This window comes from Anser cygnoides, chromosome 5 (assembly GCF_040182565.1).
Source record: "Anser cygnoides isolate HZ-2024a breed goose chromosome 5, Taihu_goose_T2T_genome, whole genome shotgun sequence".
NCBI lineage: Eukaryota > Metazoa > Chordata > Aves > Anseriformes > Anatidae > Anser > Anser cygnoides.
In genome coordinates this window covers 26,839,923-26,867,219 of record NC_089877.1, presented here as the reverse complement: position 1 = coordinate 26,867,219, position 27,297 = coordinate 26,839,923, and the positions used below count along the sequence as shown (strand labels likewise).

Here is a 27,297-nt window from a genome sequence, read left to right as displayed (position 1 = left end):
GTATTTGAAACCCATCCAAAGCAATTAACATATAAAGTTAATGACAGCAAGGATTTGAAACAGAAAAGGTTGTGGAAATGTTTTCAGATGTTGGTATTTTATCACTCAGAAATATGCAGCAGGATTCTAACAAGCATTCCTGTGAATAATTTCTCCTACATTTAAACAAAGAAGCAATCACTCATATAAAAATGTTGTATCTCTTTCAAACATTCCCTTTCAATTTTTTTTCTCTTCAGATAATGCTGTAGTTTATTTTTAAATCGAAATTTTAATTGAAGAGGTTATAATTTTAACACGTTCAACAAAGATTTGATGAGTCTCTGTAGTTTATTGTAGCCATTAAAAAGTTGTGGCTGCTGGCAGAATACCAGTGAAAGTCTAAAGCTGAAACAGATGTGAGTAGCAGAAACCAAGTCCAGAGAAGCGTCGGGCCCAGCTATCCAGACAGGCGCGGCCCTTCAGATGTAAATAATTTGAACAATATTAACTGGAGCTGCCTGTGTTATAGGGTACATTGGATTTATTTCACACTTTGGTTGGCTAAGGTAGTCTTAAACAGATTGCCGTGAAAGTGGGATGAGACAAAGGTAATAAATGAAAGAGAGGTTTTCTTATGTGCCGTTTGGGAACAAACGAATGTGTCTATTAGTGACTTAGCTTTTTTTCTGAGATTTGTACAAGGTGAGTAAAAGCAGGATAAGCATCACCTATTGTGTCTGAAGTGGCAATTTTGATAGAAACTCTTCATAATAGTCATCATTTAGTATTTAAAAATATTTTTCCTAGTTTGTCAGGGCATTCATTCACCTTTTAATAATGGATATTAACATGGGAAAGACTGAGGATTCATGAGAGAGGCACATGTCTTAAAGGTCTGAACTTTGGGCTTGAAATACCTAGACTCTGTGGAACCAAGAGTTCAGATCTAGATGGAGCACAAACCCTTTCATCCATTTCAGATAAACAGATTGAGTTCCATACGATTTACTATTTTGAAGTCCTTCAGATTAGACTTTAAAGGGACAGTGTCAACTAAAGTTTGGCTCAAAAATTTGAACGTCTCTTTTTTGAGAACCTTAGTCCAGCAGGTTTTTAACACACATTCCAGAACAAACTTCGCAGTCATGAGCATTTTTAGGTTAAAAAGCATGATTTAAAAAATGCACATTTAATATATGTTTTTAAGTGGAAAGAAGTGTAAAAGCATTTGATTTTAAATAGTAAGATGGCAATTATAGAATGAAATCCGGTTCTGCTTTAAAGTCATAGAAAAAAAATGTTTTCTGTAAGCTTAGAATTTCACTTCAGGTCTGTATAGTCATTGCATTTCCAGGATTTCCAAGTATTGCATAGAATGGTATAAGCAGGTACACGTATACATTTGACAGGTATTAGCTTTTCAGTTCATCTTTATGTTTATGAAAACAAAGCTTTTGTTTTGCATCAGTATTTTAAGATCATAATATATATTATTCCTTGTCTAGAGCAACAATTACCACTTTTTCCTTTCTGTATGACCAAGTATTTCCTTTCTGGTCTGGACAGTGCCACTTGATTGGTATTCTTCTGGAAGAAGCATGGAATATTTGAAATATTTAGTCATATGAAGATTTTTAGAAAGCAAACCTCTTCACCAGAGTATAATAGACTTGTATATGTTTTACCATGAACCCTTTATTCATCTACCTCCAAAGCTGAACAACCTTAATTATTCAAAATTAATTGCATTGAAGATTGTTTCCATCTGTCATACTCATTGCTTTTCCATGCAATACAGTTTGAAAAAATTTAAAATGCTACACCATGCACACTTGAAAGCAATATTAGATTCCTTACATCATTTACCATAATGTTCATTGTAACTTTTTAGTATTCTTGACTCTAACAGCTGAAAGAGCGAAGGTATCTACTGAATTGTTAAAAATGGAAACCAAGGTAGTTCCATGCTGAATATTCCATCCTTATTGCTCATAATAAATTAAATTTCCTATGACATTTTGACATTCTGATCTCATTGAAAATCCACATTTTTTTTAAACTTTAGCTTTTTGTGAACTTTAGCTTTTACTTTCTTTCATGGCTGCCAGTACAGATTCTATCTGCCATTTTCACACAAACATTTTTTCAATGCTGTATATTTTTTAATTTGTTACTAACTTAAGAGAGTATATGAATATATATTTAGATATTTATAAATACGCACATATATGACCAAAAAGAAATAACTTCATCTAAAATAGATACAAGACTTCATGGATCAGCTATCTTTTAATAATCAGTTGGATTTCAGTACTCCAGGAGACATGGTTTGGAGCTGGGGGCCTCTTAACCTCGTTGTTCACAGATCTGTATCTTCCAAAAGTATGTTATCTCCAACTTTCCTGCTTTTAAGTAATGCACCTACATAAAAACTTTAGCTTATGACAACCACACCTTTTAAAATTGCATAATCTTTTTAGAAAAATTAAAAGGTAAGATAATAAACTATGCATGAAAAATGGAAAAAATACAATGTTACATTGGCCATTTTCATGTTGTTTTTCATATAGAAGCATTACAAATATCTTGTAAAGAAATGTAATTTGGAAATACCTCTGGAGGTCATCTGATCCAAAACCTTAGAGCAGGACTCACTTCACTTTTAGATCCAGTTCCATAGGGCCTATTGAGCCCTAGACTCAGTTCTGAGTCTAAGGATGGAGATTCCAACCCCTCTCTGGGCACCTCTTCCAGTGTTGAGTAAATGTCATGATTTTTTTTTCCTTATCCCTTGTCAGAATTTCCTACATTGCAACTTGTGACTCTTTGTCCTTTTTCTTTAGTTGTACATGAAGAGTCTGTCTCTGTCTTCTCTATATTCATTAGATATCTGAACATACCAGGCTTCCTCTGCTTCTTCTTCAATTACTTAATTTTATTTTCATTCTCAGATGGCATGACAATATACATGTTGTTTATCTTAATGTCATATAGTACCTGGAGTATCTAAATAAAGAGGCAAACAAGCACAATATGGCCTTCCTTAGCCAAGTAATTTCTAAATTCTATGCAAGGTGTTGCACAGGATCCTCAGTACAAAATTCATTTTTTAACTGCACTGATCATGTTCCATATCAGAACTCATAGCTTTGTCCTTACTTTCCTCTATTAAGTTTCACTATTCTGGTTCCTATAGCATCCCTTTCTTACTGTTTACTTCTTCAGACAGAGAAGGAAGAACCAGAAAGGGATTGCTATGCTTTTTTCTTCCAGATATGTTGGTGATGAAGAAATCTTCATTAATGTATTTAAAGTGCTCAGTACTCAGTATTTAGCACATCTTCTTTGAAAGATTGTTTTAGAATTTCACTTTTTTAGAAAATGGTCAAATTAAAATCAGTCTTCAGCAAAATAATCACACACATTCTATAGACTAGTCCCATTCTGTGTTTCAGGTTGCTATCCCTCTTTGCTGTGGCAATAAATCAGCCCTTAAAGATGTTTACAATTTTTCTTAGTGTGAGAATTAGTTCCTTTTTCAACTTTTCTTGTATTTCATATAATAGCTGAATAATAATACATAATTTCAAAACAAACTTGTCTTTTGACTAGAGACCAATTCTCTGTCTCCACAGCCTCTGTGGCCTTATTGCAGAGAAACATCCATTTCACTGGATATGATTAGCATAGGGTTGCCATACCAATAACAACATCATAGCTAATTAACCCTGTCTCTTAGCAGGGCTTAGACAAGAGATAGTATTACACAGTTGCATCTGCATTATCCTCATTCAGTACCTTCCTCAGGAAGCTCTGTATGACATTGTACTGTAAAGTGGAAATGTGTTACGAAATTAAGACAGTAATGGAACAGAATTTAGAAATGAGAAATAGGTGGAAATTGAAACGTCACTTGCATCCACTGTTGCTATACAGAGAGCAAAAAAGGAAGCTGCAAAAATAAAAAATAATTAATCCATGCTCATTTAAGACTAAAGCACTCTGATTGTCCTGATTGAAAATCCTGAAAACATTTGTTCTTATTAAGAATTATGGTGGAATATATTTACTAATAGGAAAAAATAAAAGTTTAATTGATATTATTTACAAAGAGTTGAAATAAAATATACGTGTGTATTACCATTGGAATCCTCAAAATAAGTTGCAAGTTTTTGCATTATGTCTATTAATGAATAATAAACCAATTTTGATCTAGAAAGTAATTGATGTTTTCAGTTAATGAATTGAGAATTTTTCAGCTTTTGTTGGATTTTTATATAAGCAGAAATGGAGAAATTAATTGAATGGAGAAATTAATTAATTGAATGTGTTACTGTTTGTTCAGATGGAATTATACAATTAGTTCATACATAATACTATAGGCCTGAGAAAAAAATATTTTATAGAATAGAGGTTTAGTATAATAATAATAAAATAATTATCAATAGGACAGTGATTACAAAGTTGAGAGATTTTGTCTATTGTTTGATTAGTTTTATTGACAAAGGTTACTGAATCACATCATGAAAATTACAATATCAGCTTGCATGTTAACATTCTAAATAGTTTGTTGAACCAGCAGATATTTTGCAGTAAAAGGTGATTGTTTATTTGTTACAGGTCAACATTCAAAAAAGTATCAAAGGCCCTTTTCAAAAATATGTTCAGCAGATTGAAGCCTTGGTCTAATTAAATGGAATGTTTTAAGTCACTCTAACAGTGTGATTTAGACATCTCAGTCACACACATTTTCTGGAAAAATTTTCCCGCAATCAGCAGAGAAGTTGAATGATATTTTCCAGGAACCAGTAACTTTACAGATTTTTCTTAAATATTAATTATACTTTCTAATTTTAAAATTAAACTTAAAATTTTGAAAGCGTAGGCAAATAGGAATTTGAACTGGGTGGTGGAGCATAAGGAACCAAATAGGTGCCTGTGATGTGCAATGCTCTTTAGATGTCAACATAAATGGAGCATGTTGTTATGTACCTGATGAGTATCACTATATTTTTGCACTGTCCAAGATTTACATGATATATTCAGAGGCAGTACAAAATGATGTAGGGAAAAGAGAAAAGGACAGTTTTATGCAGGGACAATTATTTTGTTTTCAATTATTAGTTGGTAATAATTGGTAAAATGAGTCTTCTCTTCTTAGATTTTTCCGACCTCTTTTTGAATAGTCTCATGCCTCTGCAGGCTGAGATACATTTCAGTTTGTTTTGATTTGGCAAAGATACAATACAGGCATTAAAAAACACATTTTGTATATGTGCACTGGATTCTATTGTACAATAAAACTAACATTTTGACAGTGTTCCACTGGTAATGTTCATATGCGAATAGATTAACTAGAAATCTTACTAAGTGGAGCATTTCTTAAAATTCCATTAGATTTTCTAGTTTATGATAATCATAGAATAGTATGTGAGGGTTTTAATAAGATTCGGAAGTATAGTAGAGGGGCAAAGAAATTATGTTTTAGAAGATTTTGTTGCATAAAAGCAGATGTCTGCACATGTGCATAAAGGCTAGGGAGAAAGCTTTCTATCTGTTAATCAATGGCATGCTGTTAATTTTTTCATTTTTCTTTTTTTCCCCTTGGCTAAAGAGTCCTAGGAAATTTCTTATTTAAAATTATTCTGCAAATGTTAAGATTCTCAAACAAATTGTGGAGATACCAAAGTTAAGATTTTCTATGCACCTTTCTTTTCTGTGTGCTGTTTTATATACGTGTGTGTGTTAAGCGTTGGTTGCGTAACAGTGTAGTATACATCTGGAAGCAGGTAGTGTACATCTGGGAGTAGGAATGTTGTCCCTATCAATGTATGATGGATAATGAATGATGCAGTCTGGAGAGCTGGAAGGAGCAATGACTTCATATTAATGGATCTCATCAGCTTTTCCTGTCTGAGAGTAGGCAGTAAAAGAGAGGGCAGATCTCTGCTAGATTTGAGGCAGTGGGTATGCATCTGCTACCAGTGATCAAAAATTGAAAGTACATTAATTTAGACAGTGGGATAGAAATTAGTAATAGTTATGGTAATTAGCAGCTAAAGAAGTATGAATTTACATAGTGATTTTAAAATCAACCAAGCAGCATACTCTAACTAAGCCATACGCTTGATAGAAGAATTAATTAGGTGGAACTTTATGATCTGTTTTGCACAGAAAATCAGATATCCAGCAGTACAGAGAGAAAGAGGAGATCACTTCTGGTTCTGCAGTTTCAGCTTATGAACATACTGTTTCAGTCATTGCCTGGCAATTCTCTTCTATCTGTCCAACACTCCAAGTAGTAATGTGTTTGTGTGTTTGGAAGGTCCTTTTTTCTCTCACTGGAAAAAGTTTAGCTCATCTGATTAAAAATATTATTGCTTCTTAAAAATCTCATCTTGCTCTAAATTAGCCAGACAAGATGCTTCCATTTCAGATATTCACTTTCTGTACTGTGCAGACAGAAGTGAAATGTTCCGATTTCTCAGCGGGTTCTGCTCGCGCACATTTCTACACTCCTGACAAATCTTAATGATGTGCGGAGGTCTGTATGTTTGGATCTTGACATTAAACCAAAACTTTCTACTAATAGTGTGTGCTGGAATCACTTAAAGAATCTTACAGAGACTTGACTGGAAAATTGTGAGGGTTTAGTCATTATATTCATTTGCGTGTGCTGTTCCGTCTGATGCAGTATGCTTTTCTGCTGAAGGGTGCGCTAAATGTAAACTACCATTTCAGAGAGAATACATTAACCAGAGTCTTAGACGTGTTGCTATGGTGTGAAAAATATTTAGTTTTACTAGCAATCTTTGTTCATTTTGTTAAATGTATTTTTAGGAAACAATCTTAACAGGACGGATTTAAAATGATATATATAAAATGTTGATGTGCTTTGTCAAAACAAGGAGAAAAAAAATGAAATAAAATTTCCTTTAGGTTAGTTGCAATTAATATAGGTCTGACAGTTTCCCTGCGTATCTTCATATACTGTAAAAGTTCAAAATATTTTAATCTTAAAAGAAACAGAACAAAAATCTCACAAATCTTAAATCTGAAAAACAAAGCCAGAATACCTGATAAAACTCGTGAGAGCTGTCAAGATTTACAAATCTAGTGTTCTATTAAATGTCCAGTAGAACAGGTGAACTTTACAGGCTGTTTTCCAAGATGCTAATTCAATTATTTCACTTTCCCCACCTTAGAATTTATCACTTAAAACGTCTACTGTCTCATTTAGACATGAGAGCTATTGCCTTAAGCACCTAAATAGATACTGGGTTTTGTGCATCACAAAAGGAAAGTGTATTTCAAACAGAAAAGGATCAGACTGTTTAAAGTTTTACATACTGGCTTTATCCTGTGAAATAGCTTTTTAAGAAAACAGTTATTAATGAGTGAAGAAAACAACTGTGCATATAAACATTCTTGTTCTAAGTTCACTGAAAATAACTTTACACAGAACTGTAACTATGGTGCATTTAGTTTTGTGTGCTAATACTTCTTTTGCATCACATTGTTGATCTTTATTTCAGACAATAAAAACCAAGCTTGAGAATACAGAGTACCACCATGATTTGTTCCTCTTCTGCTTTTGTCTCTGCTACCTTTTTCTCAGGAAACTTCACCCCTTCTTCATGGCATTTCTCTCTCTGTTTGGTTCAAGGGCTTCTGTATTAGTCAGCCTGGCTCTGGCTAGGGTGTTAGTGCTTGAACCTTTTGTGTGTTGCCATCGCTGATGTCAAATGACTGATTATCAATATAAGTCCAAAGCTGCAAGTAAAATGCTGTCTCTGAAATTATTCTGGAAAATAACTGAAAAGCAGTATAACTACTTGCATTCAGAAGGAATCATGATACATCTCTTCCTGTCTCCACACTTGTTTAAAAATCTATATGAAATTAAATATTAACTTGCAGGACTATAAATAAGGACAGGAGTTGCAAATGGCATAGGTATAATGGACTGTAATTAGGCTAATGCTCGTATGTGCATACCTGCAGTAAATATGTATCTAAAGTCACATTTAATAGCAGAAGAATATAATCAAATGCTGCAACAGCATTCGGAGGGTAAACATGCATCTCCTGTAATGTTCTATTTACCTTGGAAAGTTGTTTGCAAGTAAGAAAATGTAATAAAGCTGCACTATATAAGATAAGTAATGAGGAAAATGAATTAATCTGTATTTACAAACCTCCCGTTGAAGCTTGGGTATATAGGCCCAAGGAGTGTGATTCCTGCACTTTAAAATTTCATACAGAAATTTGGGTTTCTTCAGTAAAACATTGAATTCATTTGAGGTATGGTTTCAAATCTCCTTTGGAACAGGAAAGGAAAGGGTTCTAAAAATGAATTATCAAATAGTAACCTTTCTGTCAAAGATAAGCTGCATTATAACAAGAAAATAAAATAGCAAGGTTGGCAGTATGAGCTGCCAGGCTGTGAACAGACAAGAGGAGTGGGGTTTGTTAGCAAGTTTCACAATAGCATAACTCATGGGGGTAGTGTCAGTGACAGGTTTATAGGAATTCATGGTGTTGATACATGGTTGCACTGTCAGGATGATTCCTGTAAATGCTACTGGTGGGTTCTGGTGAGCAAATAGTTAGTAATTTACTGTTATCAACATTAAACTATTTCTGGTTTTGCGTTTACTTTAAAAATGATGCTTAAAAAATTCCAAATCCAGTCTGATTGACACTGAAATGCTCTTTACATGAAAGTTTGTTTATGGGCAGTGATTCTTTTGACAGATTTACAAGTGTCTGTGGAGTTTTAAAAGACTATTGCCCAATAGGCATTAAGTGAGAGACATTCTATTTTGTAAATATTTTCACTTATATTGGGGATTTTTAAAGAACTTTTTGAGCCAAATACTGCATTAAATCTGAAGACAGTGGCAAACTGATAATCAGCAGTTTCCAGCTTTGTTCTAATGTTTTGCTAATGGTTTCCATTTCTATGGCCAAGATTTGCAGTGGGTGAAGCATGATGTACATCCAAAAATTTGTAAGGGCTTTCAAATATTGTTACACACTCATATTTTCTTTTTTTGCAATAGCTCATTTAGAAATAAACAATTTTCAAAGTAGTATTTTACATTTAATTTTACTAACATATAATGCATACCAAGAAAATGACCCAAAGGTTTAGTACAGTAATGGAGAATTTGCATCTGCTTGAGCTCATTAATGCTGAAGCAGGTTGTTTAGTTCCTCAAATGATTAATTTGGAATAAGGTGGTGAGAGAGGAAGTGTACATTTGGTATGATATGTTAGCTATCAAATTCCTCAGAATTTCTTCAGATTCTTCAAAATTTCAGATTTCTTTTTCTCAGAAAGAAAATTTTCAGAATGTATGTCAAAGAAGGAATGTTTATTAGGATCCTTACTTCAGAATAATTCTAATAAAAAACCTTGCTAAAATAATTTTCCTTTTAAATCAGAGCAAGGAATGGAGCAGAACTTTTCAGTTTTAATTTCTTTATATAATGTTTTGCTTGAGTTGGTAGATTTTTTTTTTTAATATTAGTATATTTCAAGTAAACTTGTGAATAAACATTAAGAAAGTATTATTGAGCTTAATAACATGAAGTTCAGTAAATGGTAGGTACCAGAAACCTTCATGTTATGTTGTGTGGAACTGAGGCATGTCATAGAGTTGTATGGTAGCCTTTCACATATTGCAAATCGGGGTTGATCAGCTGACTTTAATATATAGAATACAACTGCCATTTTATTCAAAATCCTTGATTTAACTGGATCATGAAAATCATCTTCCTTTTCTGAGTGTCTTTACTTGTATCTGATTTGTAATTCCTTTGAACATACTTTTACTATTCTTTTCCATATCTTATCTATCCCTGGGCAAGTTTAATGAAGTTCCAAGCTTCAGCAGCCTGGAAGATACATCTCGTTGGTAGTCCTAGACATCACTTTATTATAAATTTTGGAGAAAGAATCATTATTCTGCATTGGACACTTAATTATTGAAGGGGATACTGAAATAGAATGGAGACATTTGAGCAGGAATACATCATTTTTAAGACTGCATTTCAAGCTGAAGTTAATATTGCCTTCAGCCACTTACTCCATATCTATGCTCTGTCTTATTTTTAGCTTTAGCAAGTAAATAAATTAAAGTTTTATTCAAATATTTCAGTGCAGTTGAGTTTAAACAGACCTAGTCAACCTTCAGTTGTCCAGAAAAATATTTTTATTTTCCTTTATAGAACAGAACTATATATATATGTCTTTGAGTGAAGTGTAACCTAAACTCAGAGTCAACTAAGGGAGGACTAAGCAGTACAGGGCAAAGACATTGCTCCTGTGATTTTCACCTCATCACCATTGTCCTTGATTGCCTTAGCTCAAATCTAAAACTTTCTTAAGGCCCTTCAGTCTATTTTTACAGCTATCTAAAGAACTTTGGGAATTTGACGAGTAGATTTTTGTTCCAGATAGGTAGTTTTTGTCTAAGTAAATATCTTCATCAGAGACTCATTTAAGGTGTGTTTTTTGTTGTTGTTTATTTATTTATGTATTTATTTTTTAAGGCTTTCCAATAATGTAATTTCGTAGAGTCTTCCAGCATTTACTTGACTTCTTTTGTCTCTTTCAGTTTCATTGCCTTAAGATGACTTAAGCAATGCTAACTGGCATTTCATCTCATTTTGTCTGATCTCAAAGTTAGAGTTTTAATCAGCGCCCAGGACTGACTTGTTCTATGTTATGTGTCCCATTTGATCTTCTCTGATGTGCCTTTCCTTTTACTCATTCTCTCTCCTCACTCCAAATGTTGATCCTCTTGTTAAGGATGTTAAGATTCTACTAAAGAATTCACCACCCAAATCAGCTTCTCTGTACACTGGCACTTCTACTTTTCAGTATTTTTCTTTAGCTTTTTTCATCTGAGTATGGTTAATGTTAGTTGTCTTTATTCAAAAAAATATTTTTTATTGAAGGGGTTTTACGTGTGCTTTCTTTCTAATTTAGAAACAATTGGTCCTAGTCTTGGTCACTTAATTATTTCCATGGCACATATCCAATTAACTGTTCTAATAATCTTGGGTTGTTAATGCTTGTAGGAAGAATCAAGGAGGCTAGAGTAATCAAGACAATACATTAGTAGCTCTAAGTTCGCAAAAACACCTTTCTAGAGTATGTTAGGGTATGTTTTGATGCTACTGTAGTTACAAGCTTATTATTATATATATATATATTCATATCTGTTTCTCTGTAGATTTTTACAAATTTATTTGTATAAGGTTATTCTAAAATAATGACTGGCTTGCAGTCATTAATACAATCATCAGCCTTAGGTGATTATATTAATCATGTGCATTCTATAGTCACTATATCAAACGCAACAATATAATGTGTATTAATACTTTAACCCTTTTGTCATTTTATATTGCTTTAGAATAATTTCTCAATATTACCTTATATACTTTTTGTGGATTTTTTTAAGCATGACAAAAATTAGTCACAGACCTGTAGCTGCTACTTTGTGTAAAATTTCAGCTGGAAATTGAAGTAGCATCTCAGTTATTTTGCTAGATTTTTTTTTTCTATAGAATTCCAATGTCCCTGTCTTATTCTGAAGTTTTACAGTTTGCTTGAGTAGATATAGAAAACTCCTCCTAATTCTACAAACTGTAAGTCCTGGTGGCCCAAAAGTACCATAGGCAATAACAGTAAGCAACACAATTTAAGTTGTACTATAAAATGTATGCATGTGTTTTCAACCTTCCATTACATGTTAATTTAAAATTCTCAGTTTCTATTTCCACAGTTTTGTATTAATTTTTGCTGGAATAAGTTGACTTATATAGTGGTGGCAGCAATATGGTGTGAAAATATTTCATGCAGCCAAACTTTAACTATCAGGTTTAACTCCAAAATAAATTTCTATCTAAATTTAGCCGCATAGGAATTAAGAGTTGTGGAAAAAAAATCATATAGTATTTAATAAAATCAGTTGCTAAATGGAAGGTAATTGCATTTTGATTTCCAAAAGTGTAATTTCATCTTTAATGTGGAACGTTAGAACCTTCGAAGTTTGACAGAAGTTCTAGGTAATGTTAAAATTAATTGGCAAACAACCTGAAGTTTTTAGAAATTGACATGGCATCAGGTCTTAAAGTAACAGACTAAACAGTAAACAAATTATAAGTTATGTAAGTTAACTTTCTTCTTATAGACTTCTACTATTTCATGTCATGGCCTATAATTTGAATACTTAAGTAAAGCTAAATTCCTGCATCTGTGTTAGAAAAATGCTTGAGTACACATGCCTGGTATTGATGGATTAAAATCAGTCCAGATAGAAGGCATGCTCCAGTCACCACAGAACAAAGCTTTGGGCTTTAAATATTGTCTAGAATTTGTGTGTGTGGCAAGCTGTGATAGCAGCAAGTCTCAGCTCAGAGCTGGAGTATTAAGACAAACAAATCATTACTAAAGACAAATTCCACTCTTTAAACACATACAGAGTTTTCTAATTGGTATACTAGACTATTGACACTTCAGTATTTTTTATTATAATGTAATTGCTTTTATATTATAATATTATAATAATATTATAATTTAAATTGACTATTTATTTTAATTCACTCTAAAGTATGCGTAGGTGACTAATTTGGATGTAGGCTTCTACAGCGTTGACATCTACTTCTTTCTAACATCTAACGTCTTTCAAATTCTTTTTATAGCCTCTGAAAAGCAGATGAAGTTAGTTTGCAGAGAGTCTTCAGAAGAGCATCTCCAGCCCTTCAAGGAGAAATTAGAAGAATTCTTCCAAAAAGGTAAGCACATTTGAATAAAAATATTGGTAAATAGCATAGTGTTTTACAAGGTGTTCTATACATAATGTATGCTACATTAAATACCTGATCCCTCTAAAATTTCATACTATCTGCTATGGATTATGTTCCTAATACACTAAATTTATGTGTTAAAAGTAATGGATATGCGGATCTTGGAATTCACTTGTCAAAGATGATTGTTTTCTCTTATCTCACATATTTCTTACTGATTATATTGTGCTTTTGTTCTTTATCATTATTGTAGGTAAAATGAAAACGATATTTATCACAGACCAAATTTTTCAGATAGAATATAAATCTTAAAGTCTATAAAAGGCTAGAATGAAAAGTACCCTTCTAGAGAAGGTACATGTACATACATGAAGTAATGCTGTTTTGTATTAATGGTGTGGGCCTATTAGCTGACTAATTCAGATTTAAATTCAGATTTAAGATTTTTGCCTTGCGTGAGACAGAAACAGACATAAGGAAGTAACCTGTGAGGGTAGAGTCTAGAGATAAAAGAGATGAGGTCTGAGGGTGCAATTTGATGATCAGTACAAGACACGTAAATGCATGTTGCTGATGTTGAAAATAGCAGTCTTGCTCTCTCCTGTTTTCCTACACTATATATTACCAACAGTGCTGCATGTGCCAGCACTGGGGTCTCTGGAGCTGTGGAACAGGTAAGGGAACAGATTTTTCTTCCCCAGGTTGTAGGGAGTACGTATAGTCTGTTAGAATAAACAAAGTATTTCTGATGACTATATTGAGAATTCTTAAGGATTAAATATTACCAAGGTACTATTATTTCTCCCAGAAATTGTGAACAATTTAACAATTTGCTGTTTGAGAAGTCAAGTGAACTATCTGAATCTACTATTCCAGGCAGAATGTGTACTTACTATTAGTTACATTCAAATTGTTGTAATACTTTATGAATTAGCTTAATCCATTTTATAAAGATCCTTGTAGTGCTTTTTTAATAACTTTATTTCATGAGGTTATCTTATATTATTTGCGAAGTGAAAACAGGATGCTTTAAAAGTAATAGTCCTTGTTAAGTTGTACTGTTGAATAAACTATTATTCTTCACCCTTCTCCCTGCCGATGGAGCTTAATAGATGTATTTATTTTATTTTAAATTTATTGGACACTATTAAAGCTGCACATTTCTTGCCACAGAACTTGTGAAACAAAAAAAAAAAAATAAAGAGGAAATCTTTGTGTCACAGCAGGACAGTTATCTTTCCCAATTATTTAACTGGAAATTTTTACTGTCAGCTTAACTATAATGCCAAGATTGAGGTAATGCTTTGTACATTTCTGCAGTATCTTTACGATCTCCAGTATGCTGCTCGTCACAGTGTTGTCGCTAAAAAATTGGTGTGTTATCAACACTGTTTGGGTCACAGGTCCAAAGCACCATATGAGCTGCTATAAAGAAAATCCCAGACAAAACCAAGGAATAGCAAATGCATGTCACCACAGTTCTAAACAATAAAGGTAACACAGTACCTGGTTTCTTCTGCAAAGCTGAACTACGCTGCTTTATGATGAGTGGGACTTGATAAAATTACTGAGCTGATCTTGGGAAAAGATTAGTTCTGTTTTTGAAGAAATTAGGAAATAATAATTGTAAAACAAAAAAACATGTTCCTCACAAGATTTACTATCTTTGTACAGATACATACAGAATTAGAATTTATCCTTATCAGTGTAACAGAAAATGTTACCCTTATGTCTGTGAATAATGTATATTTTTAAGAGAGGATACATTCCTGCACGATGTCCCGGGACACTGAGGTCTATTAAATTTATTGGACTATTAATAATATTGGACTAGTAAACTATTAAATTTATCAGACACTTTTTAGTGTTTTCCTGTTTGTATTCTGGGAAGAGCAAAACCACATTCATTAAGTGTCCACTTTCTTTTTATTTTCTCTTGTTTACCTTTTACTTTATAATATTGTTTTATGCTATACATATTTTAATTTTGTCTAAAATAATTTCTCATCTTCTGACAGTTGTTTTATCTACCTTTTTCTGAGATGAGTTGTCAGTAGACACTCATAATATTTGAAGTGGTAAATTAGGCTGTGCTGTTGCATGTTGCCATCACACACTCATCCATTTTTAAAAACAATGTATTTTGCCTATTACAATGCTCTGAATATCACACGTTTATTGAACTGCCTGTGTTGGCATCTAGGACTTCACTTTATTACTTTCAACTAAATGAGAACTTCATCAGAGTGAAACAAGAAGTCGAGTTATTCAGTGACACTTGTCATTTTTTAGCTTTCTTTGGGTTCTTCATTTTTTCATTAAAACGTGTGCTGTGGAGTTCGAGGAACTTTTTTATAGTAAAAGGAATACAGCCTTTACTTCTGATGTATTGCAGTGAAGTTTTTGATTGTACTTAGTTTCTACAAGAAATTGTTCCACAGGTTGAGCTAGCAACTGAGAAAACAAAGCATAAGTGATTTGATCAAGGCTACACAGAAAAATAACTCAGAACATGAGTATCTCAATGTCCTGGTCACTGCTGTGTTAATGTGGCTGCTTGTTTTGCTTTCTAACTACATTGGCATGTGGTTTGCTGTAGCAGGTAATTATTCTGAACTAAAGGGATTTGAATTTTGATCTTTTAGATAACTTGCTATCAGTTTTTTATGATTTACTGCTTCTTCCTCAACAGTCAGTGGACCAAAAGTTAATTTTGTAGTTTTATTTTTAAAATCGGCTTTAGTATTTTAAACAAAAATAAAACCAAAAACACTGACTTCACATATTGTACTAGCAATTTTCTTCTTCTTTCTTTGTTCATCTTTTAACATTGGATGGCTTTTTCCTCTGTCGTAGGCATGTAAATTTCATAGGTCTATGCCTCAGTCATAGGCTTAGGTAAATTTGCTGTTTCAGTTGTTTCATTGCCTCTTTCTTTCACTGGGCCTCTGTGGATTTTTCTCTTCCTTTCTTTTTGTGTCTGTAAGCATTATGTCAATAAGTCAAACCACTAGAATCAACTATGTTTGTCAATACATTTGATTGGCTGTAAATGTTCAGCCATGAACACTTTCAGATCTACTGTGAGTACACATCAGTAAAAGCAACAAAATCTGCTGTAGATGAGCAGCCACTTTAGTACCTATACTTCTCATACAAGCTTTTTTATAGCAAATAGTAATTTCTGGTAGGCTAAACGAGGCTCTATTAGACCTTAATTTCAGTCACTTTTACCTGAATGAGTTTTAGCTTGACATTAAGATAGAGTCGGAAATATCCTCTGTGCAGCTCTTCTACTCTGTGCCTGAGATTTGTTGACAATTCCTATTTGCTCCTTTCATACAAGTTGTGATCAGTAGTGAAAATCAGTGTGTTCCTGCATGTCTGGTCTCTTTTCTGAGAACTGATGAGCGGTTTCAATTGCTACACATGCAGACACATAGATAACCATTACTATTACGTTTGATATTATAAATAAATAACGGGCCTACAACTTTAAAGAGCAGCTCAAATATAGTTGTTTTGAAGTTCCATATCAGTTTTTCTGTCAAATTTTAAGATACCAGACTGCATTGAACGGGCAATAGTCTGTCAAGGCAGGTAAGAAATGGCAACACCGGGAACCATTGTTCATTCTAACATTTTTACAAGTTGTAGGGATTCATTTTGATTATTTTTTTTTTGCATGCACCTAATTTAAAATAAAATCCTGTATTCAAATCTTCACATTCAAAACAAATATTTTTAGTATGTATTTGTACACCAGTCTATATGCTCTTTCAGCTTCTGTGATTCACTGGGATGGTATAGGGTTTTTCCTAGGAAAGAAACTATATAAGATAGCACAAGCATACACTTACAAAAATAGACAAATGTCAACAAAGAGACAAAAAAAAATCAATCTCAAAAGTTTCAGAGTTCAACACTAAGCATGGAGAATCACACTGTTCTGTCTGTCTCTCTATGCTTTCCATTGATGTCTTTGTTATACTTGCCCTCAGTTTGTACTCATTTTCATTAGAATTTGCAGGTACAAAGTCCTGAGAGCTCCAGACACTGTTTGTCCGTCAGTCACCTACTTGGATTGAATCTTTATAATTGGTGGGTGGTACTTGGTGTGCTATTAGAAGGGAAATCCTATAAAACTGTACACTGGAGATATGTAAAAATAACAGACAACCATCTTGATTTATGCTATTGAAATAGGTATTGGACAAATTTCAAAAAGTTCAGAGGTTGAGTTCAGATAAGTGTCTGGAAACTCAGCTGCTTCTCAGAAATTAGGAGTTAACTGATAATACTGAGCATCCGTTAAGCATCTGCTTTCAGTTTTGTTTGTTTAAAAAAGAGTTGAGGCTGGTTTAAGCAAATGTATGAAAAATTTCTGTTATCTTACTGCCAGCTCACAGCAAGTATCCAAAGCTCAGATGCTTTTCTGAAACTTCTGGCTTGAAAATAGGGCTGGAACACATAGATACTCAGGTTTTTCTCAGATGCACAATTTCCCATCATTTCTTCTCAAAGCTAAATGGGAAATACTGTAGGGGGGGGGAAAAAAAAAAAAAAGCAACAGATTGATTTGCTTTAACAGAGCTGTTTAAATTTCCTAATTACAATTAATACTAATTAAATATAATACTTGCTGTGTTGTAATAAAAAAACACACAGTGTTATGGAGACTGACATTCTAAAATGCTAGAGGGGATAAACTGTACTTCTGCTGATGATGTCAGTGCTGTTTTGTGTAACTGGATGTAACATAGCCTATTGCCTTCAACAGAGAATTAGGTGCCAGAACCTTTAGGTTCTATTCCCAGTTTAGCTACTTGACATGTTATGCTAGAAGAGTTGGTTAATCTCTTTTTCAGAGAGCCTCACTTTTCCGGTACATAGAGTGTAAAATAATGATTCTTGCTCTTTTTTGTAATGAAGGATAATCTTTGTCAAGTGTCGTGTGATTCTCACAAGAAAGACATCATTTTTAAACTGTGTTAATACTTCATTAGCTGTATTTGATATTCCCATGCTATTTTAAAAGGGCTTAAATTACTCTAAAAGTGGAAATAATCATTAACATATTTTTATCCATACAATTAAATCTATTAGTTTTCCTACAGTATAGAGACCTAAGAATTACAATAAATTACTATACACTTACTGTATTTCCAGTGGAATTACTGCATGCTGTTTTCAGAAATACATTCGCAGTATTTTCTATTTAAATTGCCATGATTTGCAAAAATAACATTGAAATCTTGATATTAGTAGTTGGTTTGGAATGCACATTAATTTATGAAATTTGTACTCTGAATTGATTAGAAAAAAAACAACTCTTCTTTGGATACCAAATTATGACCAAAAATAATCAAAATCATTAGCTGTATGTGAGAAAGATGCAAAATAACTCTGTTTTGAAAAGGAGAAAAGAAAAGGTTTTGTTATTACAGCTATGAAACTCACTAGAAAGGGTGCTGGCCATCAGCCATTGTTTTTACTTTTTCATGACACTTTTTATTCTCTTCCTGCATTCTCTCAAGTATAATGTGAGCCAGAAAATAGACGACATACAGGAGTGGGTGACTAGCTTTAACAAAATCTATTTTTCATTTTACCCTTTGACTATCTCATATTTTTTGTCTGTTGTCATAAATATGGAAATGCATAACACATTCATCCAGGATCTTGCAAAATCTGGTCAAATTCCCCTTCATTGGTTCCAGGTCAGAAAGCATGTAAGAACTCTAATCTGGGCTGCATATCCTCCCTTGTATTCTGGAATGTGCAAATCATAAAGTCTGTAGTCTTAGTAGCAGTTAGCATAGGAAGTGCATAGCTGCCTCTTTTCATTTCTCCAAGAATAAAGCATCTTGGTGATGGAGACTGTGCTATTACAGGAATTCATTTAGTTTACAACAGAGTCTGGGAAGCAAGTAGTCTGATGTCAAGACAGAAGAGTTTCTGAAAATCATTAATAGTGGGAAGGAACACTATTTAGGAAAGGCACAAGATACGCTGAAGTGCCCAAGGTAACAAACAAGATGGAGAAGGAGGGATTTGTCAAATAGAGTAGATCTATTGAGACCAATCCCATGGTAGAAGAAGTTGTCCTGTGTTTAGAATTTTAGCCTGGCACTTGGAAGTAACATTGGTTAAGTTCATTGCTTTGCTACAATTGCTGTTCATCTATATTATACTACATAAAAGATGAATACTGTTCAGTCATGGTACTGTACAATAGAAAAATAGAGTCATAGACCAAGTGAGTCACTGCAGTGCTACGTCAGGAGGTAGGTAGTACATTTTTCAGGCAAGGTTAGCAACCACATGAAAAATGTCAGTAAATCTGATTTTTACTGCTAAGTGATTTCTTAATAATATTAGCCAGGCTGCAGTAGCTACCTGGGCATGCATCCAATCTGTTGTGCTTTTTAATGTATTTCTGCTGCAGAACAGGAGCTTTGATCCACATCTCCTGATTTGCCTGTTTGAATGCACCATAGAGGATTGTTGAGGTAATCCAGTGGGAAAGAAAATAAGAAATAAGTTCTATTAAGGCTAGCCCCCTTCATTTGTATGTTAACTGCCTTCCACTTTATATTATTCTTGGGGGAATACACTGAGAAATTAAGAAATGTCATGAAAAAACAGTATTCAAGTGCACTGGCCAGAAACTCTGATCAGAACTCCTCTATTCTTTGACATGAGAATGAGGAGGATAAAGAGGAGTGCTTGTCTGTTTCTGTAACAGACCTGGCTGCCAAAACAGGCAGATACCTCCTGACCCTTTCAAATATCTGAAGCAGTATCATGTGAATTGCTTGATCTAGGTCTCTGCAACTACATAAAGAATTGTTACTTCCTTTCTGGTGCATATCTCTTGTGTTTGTGATTTATTCTTTATCTACTAGCAGCCGTTGTATTAACCCAAGGTGAGCATCCTTCCTTCCTTAGTTTATAGCCCCTGTGTACATATCTTGATTTGTAAGATGATGATAATATCTTATATTAAGGCAAAAAAAAAAAAAGTCCACTCAAAACTCTATTACTTTTCAATCAAAGCAGCATATAAAATAGGATGTCAACATAAGAATACTCCAAGACAGTATTATTAATACCATTTTCACAATATAGTATTTCACGTTTCTCTTACTATTAACAGGATGTACCTTTATAAATTTTAATACAGTCAAAAATTAGAAAGAAATTTACATTGCCATTTATTTCCTTTAATAATCTGACAGCATTATATTGGTTTTAAACCAGATGTAGAAATTATGTTTTAACTCCTTATTCATAGTAGTTTGGTAGATCTTTCTTGTAATGACTTCCCAAAATGTCCAAAACCCCTGAAAAATATTTAAACTTCTTGCTTCTCTACAACAAAAATATAACCTTTCTCCCCAAGAGGTAAATCCACAGAAACAAAGTTAACATGAAATCTTAGAAAAAAATATTCTAAAACAGTATATGAAACTAAGACACATACTTGTTTTTCACTAGTGTTGTATTCCTCTACCTTAACCAACATACTGGGTTATGACACTTGTGTTTCATTTTCTTTGTAAAGCTCTTGAACCTTTTAATGCTGAATAAGTTAAGCAAAAAAATCAATTCTTAAGGAACATTGGATTTCAGTCACAATTGCCTTTTAATTTATGGTGTATAAAAAACCGCAGAAGAGCAATAGCACTTACAAGCATCTTATAGTTGCCCTGATTTTCTGTTACCTGCAATTATGAAGCTGCTTTTGTCAAACAAATACCATATATTTGTAAAGATAACCAGTTCGACAAGGCATCAGGCTCTCTTGCAGCATCTGTGACTGTCTACTCTGCGTATCAAATACTGATTCTTCCTTTTGTGAATAAACTGTACAAATATGAAGACTTTCAGCTTCAAAGCTGTATTTTCTGTTCGACTTATCATAACTCTTTTTCCCCTTCATTTGTTTTCTCTGAGATGTTTTATTATCTCTGCCACACATATGCAGTTCTCACATTAAACAGTGTGGGAGGATATTTACGTCCAGTGTCAAACATGAAAAATATGTCATACTTCCTTGCAGTGATAATGTTTGCTTATAACTTTTCATCCTTCCCAGCAATGACATTACAGACCCTGCAAAGTTTGTGTTTAGATGTGGAACATTGTTTTATATGCCAGCAGCAGAATTACTTTAATCTTTCAAACTGTTTGTGACAGTCATAACTGTTTTCATCACTCAAAGATCGTTGTATTTAAACAGATGAAAGAGTGATTTACATAAATTGGCATGAGTCTGCAAAGCACAGATCCTTATTGCTGTGGTACTCTGAGATTTTAGAGTTGGACAATAGCCTCAGTCCGTAAGACACCAAATAAGGTGTCCTGGAATGTGATTGCATCCATATGCCTCTAACAAATGCAATATTGACAGTGAGCTGATTCAAAGAAGAATTTCCTCTGAAATGAATGTTTCCTCCTACACTACCAAAAGAATTACCAGCATCAAAGTCCTGAAAATTGATGTTAATTAAAAATATGACTTCACAGGAAACTTTCGATTGATTATTTTTGAGACAGTTTTACATCACACTGCTACAATCAGTTTCACTATAATCATAACTTACTTCAAAATTGGAGGGCTAAACGCCATTGCAGTGTGTAATATGTAATTTAGAAGTGTTTATAATAACAAGTACAGTATCATCCTCTCCTAGAAGACAAGGAAAGAATCTTTCAGAGGAAACAGTTCCTTCCAGATCCTTTTCAGTTTGATTATGTGTTATACTGAATTACTGTGGATGCCACAGTCATTAGCACTTCATGATAGAGGAGGATTTCCTATTAATTACAATTGAGTGGCATGATGAATATTAGTGTTAATACCCTTGATTTAATACAAAAAACTGTGATGTATGTGATTGTTATAAAATGTATACCTAGAATCACTGATTCCTTTACATAATTGTTATCAGCTTGTCTGGAATCTAATATTTTAAATTCTCATCAAACCCCTTATTTTCAATTCAATTAGTGTAGATTTCTTCCAGTGCTTGTATCATAGGCATATAGGTAAACCAAATCTCAGGTTATATTTTAGTTTTCCATGGACTCTTCTAGTCCAACTGCTTTCTTCTTTACTACGTTATAATGAATTTTCTGCATGATTTCATATCTTTTCATGTCGTTATTGTCTGCACTGCAGTGTCACTCCATTAGCATGCAGTTTATCTCGGTTTGTTCTGCTATTTACATTCTTGTCTTATCCTATTTGTGCTGGTATTGAAAGTCAGTGAACTAATATAACTTAAATGCCTGTGAAAACTTTCCTTGGTGGGAAATACAGATACTTACTGATTAATTATTTTAGATTATATATCCTATGTAAGCAGTTTACTCATAGATGGAAAAAATTACTATGAGGAAAAGAGCAGAGTCAATAAATGGAAAGGATAGGATAGAAGACATTAATGCGTTTATTTAAATAATGAACGGCCCAAACACTCTCAAATGCCAATAATACTCACTGGTAACCTTCACCTTATGTTTGCCCCATATCCTCTTTTATTTCACACCGTAATCTTTGGATTAAGCTTGAAAATACCCTTCCCTGCTACTGTAACACAAACTAATTAGGACAATAACATGCTTAATCTGATATGCACTTATGTAGAATTTCTCTGTAGACTTCTGTAGTTTTAGTATGTTGATCATTTTTCTCAATCACGTTTCATACCTTTGCAAACACATCAATATCCTGTTCTAACGCTTTTGCATGATTAATACAAATACTCGTTGCTGAAAATTTCAGCAGGAAATTGCAGCTCTCTGGATTAGAATCTCTTCTGGTGTAAACTGTGTTTTTCTTTGTTAAGCAATGATAACAGGTAACATCTGTAGGCCAGACATGAAATAGACGTCAGAACGAGGCTTCTTTCTAAGACGAGAAGACAAATTAATTTGACACCCAAACTTTTTAAGCAGGATTTAGCAAGACCATTTGTTTTGAGAACAAAATTAACAGTCTCTATGTTCATAAGCAATTCTCAGAAATTTGAAGCTAGTTGAAAGACAAAGTACCAGATTACTATTAAACTATCAAAATTGGAGAATGAAGGAGTAAAAACATGTGAATGATACAGTGTTTTAAGATTAGAACTGAAATAGAAGACAGACTTCTAATAAATGCAAGAAAAGTCTGATTTTAGGTCACTTCTTTGCAACTTCTATTGTAATATCTTTGTGCCTAAATACTTCGGGTGCCAGGGCAAAATATTTAGAAAGGTACCATTGCAATTTCACTGCCTTTGTCCTGTGAAGAGCAGTTACAGTGTTGCTTTGTGGACATCTTAGCCAATGTGGAGAAATCAGTAGTCTTCTTTTTTTCTTAGTATATGAATTGATTGAAACAGCTCTGCTATCATGACATATACATAATTTTGTAAGTCTGTTTTTCCTTGTCCTAATGGAGAAATAAATGAAGAGAAACTAAGTTAATTATGACTGGGTTATTACATCAGGATGAGTTTAGATACAAATGATACTGGTTGTGTTAATTATCATTCCCAGAAATAGTTTTTTGTCTATTACTAGTTAAGATTGTAGCTGAAGTTTTATTTGACTACCATTTTGATTCAGCTATCAACTATTAACCCCTTCTACTTGTAGAAAATTGCAATTATCTCATTTTTATGATTTCAGTTAAATTTATCATATATTTCTATTCTTCTCTCTGTCTTTTGCATCAACCTACTATTATTATTGTGTAAAAGCAACTTGTAAGAGACAGAAGGTACCTAATAAACAGTAAGGTAGTAATAAAGGCCCAGAGGTACACCTACAAGGTACATTCCCTGGTCCTGTTATGTAATATTCATTTCCTTTTACATGAGGGTGAACATGAACAATGTAGAAATATTTACATACACTCTGAGGTAAAAAAAAAAAAAAAAGATACATAGAGGTCAACAGAAAATAAACAAGCTTAAAAATAGATCAGGTAGATGTAAAAATAATTCTTGTTATTTTCCCATTTTTAAATTAAGCAAACACAAGAATTTTTCTCTTGCATACTGTTCTCATTTCTCTCATCATGTTAAGTGTAGTAGGAGCCATAAAATGGCCCAACTGGTATGTGTCATGCATACTTTACTTTTCCCTTCATCCTTTCCCCATAAGGAGAATAGTTTGCTTAATTTTTTATTTAGAAGTTTAGATGTTCTTTTTATATATATATATATATTCTTATTTAGTATATATTTATTTAGTATATATTCTATATATTATGTTTATCATAAAGAAGGCAAGTTCAGCAATATATATGCCTTGTACTGGGAAGCAGGTTGTTGTTTCTTGTAAAAACATCAATTTAAAAGAATCCTAACAAAAGAATCTTTAAAACAAGAAGCCTAAAATACGCTATTTACTGCTGTGTTTTATTTGTGGCAAGAAGGAGAAATATTTCAGGTCTAAATTTGCTTCCTTTTTTTTACATTTTGTTTCAAATTACAGGTCTTTAAAACTAATAGCTAGCTGAATTTTCCCACTTAAATCTAAGATGTAGAATAACCTTGCGTTAAAAGCAAGATTTAAATGCATTGGTAGTATGAAATCATTTGATATATCTTCATGATCTTGAAAGGGAAATTACTACTTTTTTGTTTAGAAAATCATTTAGCTTATGTACATACATTCTACACAAATACTTGTGATTATAGTATTTTTAACCACCTATCATAAGTATTTGTGTAGAATGAATGTAGTCCAACAGTTATTTTTTTCTACTGACATGTTCTTTAAGTAGAAGTTAAATTAGATATACATGAATTTTCACAAAACATAGGTGATTTAAACAGAATTTCTCAGAATTTCTTTATTTTGTGCGTGTGATGTTTGGTTAAATCGTACCGATTCATATTTCCCAAGGTAAAGCTTAGGATTTCTTACTAAATATGAACCTTTTTAAATGGGTAGGTTGTTAATTAAAAATTCCAAGTTTTATTGAAATTTCTCTCTCTCTCTTATATATATGTTGTATAACATATACAACTTCTCTTTTTCTTGAACCAGATCTTACTAGATGTTCTCCAAATTCAGTTTTGATTCAAATACGATGAAGACTAAAACACCAAACTTCAAAGACCAAGTTGCATCAGGTTTAGTGATGTTATGTGGATTTATGTGGAGAGGTTTGCTCACTATATAGAGCAGAGTATAGAGGTATACCCACTATATAAACCTTTGTATAGCATTTTACCCACCATACCTAACCTGTAATATGTAAGAAATTTTCAAAATGAGGAGTGTTCATTTGGCACATTCCTCCTCACTGAAATGCTGCTACAGAAGCTAAAAATATATTAGTAGGTAAAATCTACCTTAATATTTCACTTATTTTTAAATATGAATATCTGATATCAGTACCTAGATTACCTATTTGATTTACCCTCAAATGTAGTCGATAATCAATTTGAGCTTGAAGTTCCCTGCCCCCATCCTGTCTATGTGGCTGAATAAAAAAGGGAAGGTGACCATCATACTTCCAAGCAGCACATTTTTAGAAGGTTAGAACGATTAAATTCATTCTCAATAATGTAGTTTTTCTGTTCATGCTTTTTATTGACAGTCTTTGTTGCTTAAAGAGCCTTCATTGCTTTTTTTTTTAAACAAAAACGTAGCAAAGAAACAGATGTGTCCCATATAAAATATGCAATAAATCTTGTCTCACAAATTCTTTTCTCTGAACTTTCTGACAGAAACTGTCAAATATCCACTTTAATTCTAGTATAAAATGTTCACTTTGTGTCATGGCGCCAACCACCATATGCTAGAATAAAGTCAGTAACCAGCAATAAAAAAGGCAACATACACACCTTTGAAACAGTACAAGCAATCAACAGTGAGAAAGGTCTATATAAATCTATGGAGAATTAATCTCAGCTTTGCCACTATCCTGCTGTGCATTTACAATGAGACTTTGCTCCCGACCACCAGAAGTAGCTTACTTTGCAGAAGGAGTGTATCCTAATGAGGGGAAAATGTATGGAAAACAAAGCAGCAGCTTTTAACCCCCCTACCCCCATCCTTTGGATCACCTAGAAGAGCATGTCCTAGTGTGTTCAAACGTGTGGGGCCATTACACATCACGCATTGCTGTACTTTAGCTGATCATGTGAAACCAATCTTTAGTGAGCTCAATCAGCAGAAATTAATTTAGCTTCATAAATCATTGTTATCATTCCACAGGAGGAGGCAATGCTATGGCTTTTCTCTCCTGAAAGCTTTCAGTCCACAAATTTCACAATCTTTTTTGAAATTAGTTTAATTCTCTTTATATAATTACTCATTCTTTACTCAGCAGATTAGCTGTTGGTTCACCATCTAATTAACTTTTTTTTTTCTAATCCCTCTCATGTTTTTGAGAAGACCTGATTCCTGTTGCTTTACACAATCATTCTACATGTATTTTAAAATATTGTCCTTGTTATAAAAATTTGCTGATCCTATACGTTTTTATTTCTACTTACAATACGAGATTGTAGTTACAGAAAAGCTGCATATTTAGTTTTCTCAAACACAGAACAGATTGGATTTAACCTTCTTCAGTTTGAAAGGATTAGAACTAATTTTCCAGTTCTGTAAACTGTTTAGATACATTTAGTCATCTCAAACAGTAATCTGCAAAATCACATTTGGAATTACAGTACAACATAAGAATTTATTAAATAGAAGTTGGAATTAGTATATATTTTCAGAGTTTTAAAAGGCTTTAAAAGCTATTTCTTCTCTAATACCACACATATGGGAGAATGAGAAATTAATGGTTTAATTGCACCTTAACAGAATACAGTTTCAAATAATGTAATTGGAATAAATTGAAAAATGTAGTGCTAATTCTTGCTTTCTAATTAATAACTGCAGAACATAGGAAAGTAAGGCTAATGATAATTCTAATTTTAATGAAACCATGAACTTTTTCTATACAAGCTAACTGAAAAAAAAAACTGCTTTAATTTTAAAATCTACTCTCACAGAATACAGTAAAAGTGTTGAGCTAAGAAAAATACATTTTAAGAAATGTAGGGCTTTAGTAAATACACATAAAATGTTTTATTTTCGTGGTTGGTTATGACATTCTGGTAAAATGACCTTCAACATTTTTTCTGAGAAATTTATAGACAGCATGATCACTTTTAAAAGAAAACATAATTTCCTAGTTTTTTATTACCTATGATAATAAACACTTCCTTGAATGTGTTGCTTGAGTGTGTTCTGCTGGTGCTGTGTGCCTCTGTATGCATACCAATATCTACAGTTTGTGAAGCTTTGGTAACATCAAAAATACTGAACATTTTATAATGTTTAACAATTTCTGTGCACTTGATGTTAATTAATTAGTCCTTGCCAGTACCTAAGGTACAGGTTGGTAAATAATATTCCTGATTGCTCATAGGGAACCTTGTTTGTTAAGCAACTTTCCAAGACTGCACAGAGACTCTTTGTATGATAGAA

The 27,297-nt window shown here is 33.1% G+C and overlaps 1 protein-coding gene across 1 annotated transcript in view; it reads left to right on the top strand.

Annotated features, from left to right (window-relative positions):
* FMN1 (formin 1) overlaps positions 1-27,297 on the top strand; it is a 143,621-nt gene that overhangs the window by 83,629 nt on the left and 32,695 nt on the right. Inside the window, exon 13 of the mRNA XM_048058754.2 lies at positions 12,700-12,792. Coding sequence (XP_047914711.2) covers positions 12,700-12,792 — 93 coding nt within the window. The remainder of the gene's footprint in view (positions 1-12,699; positions 12,793-27,297) is intronic.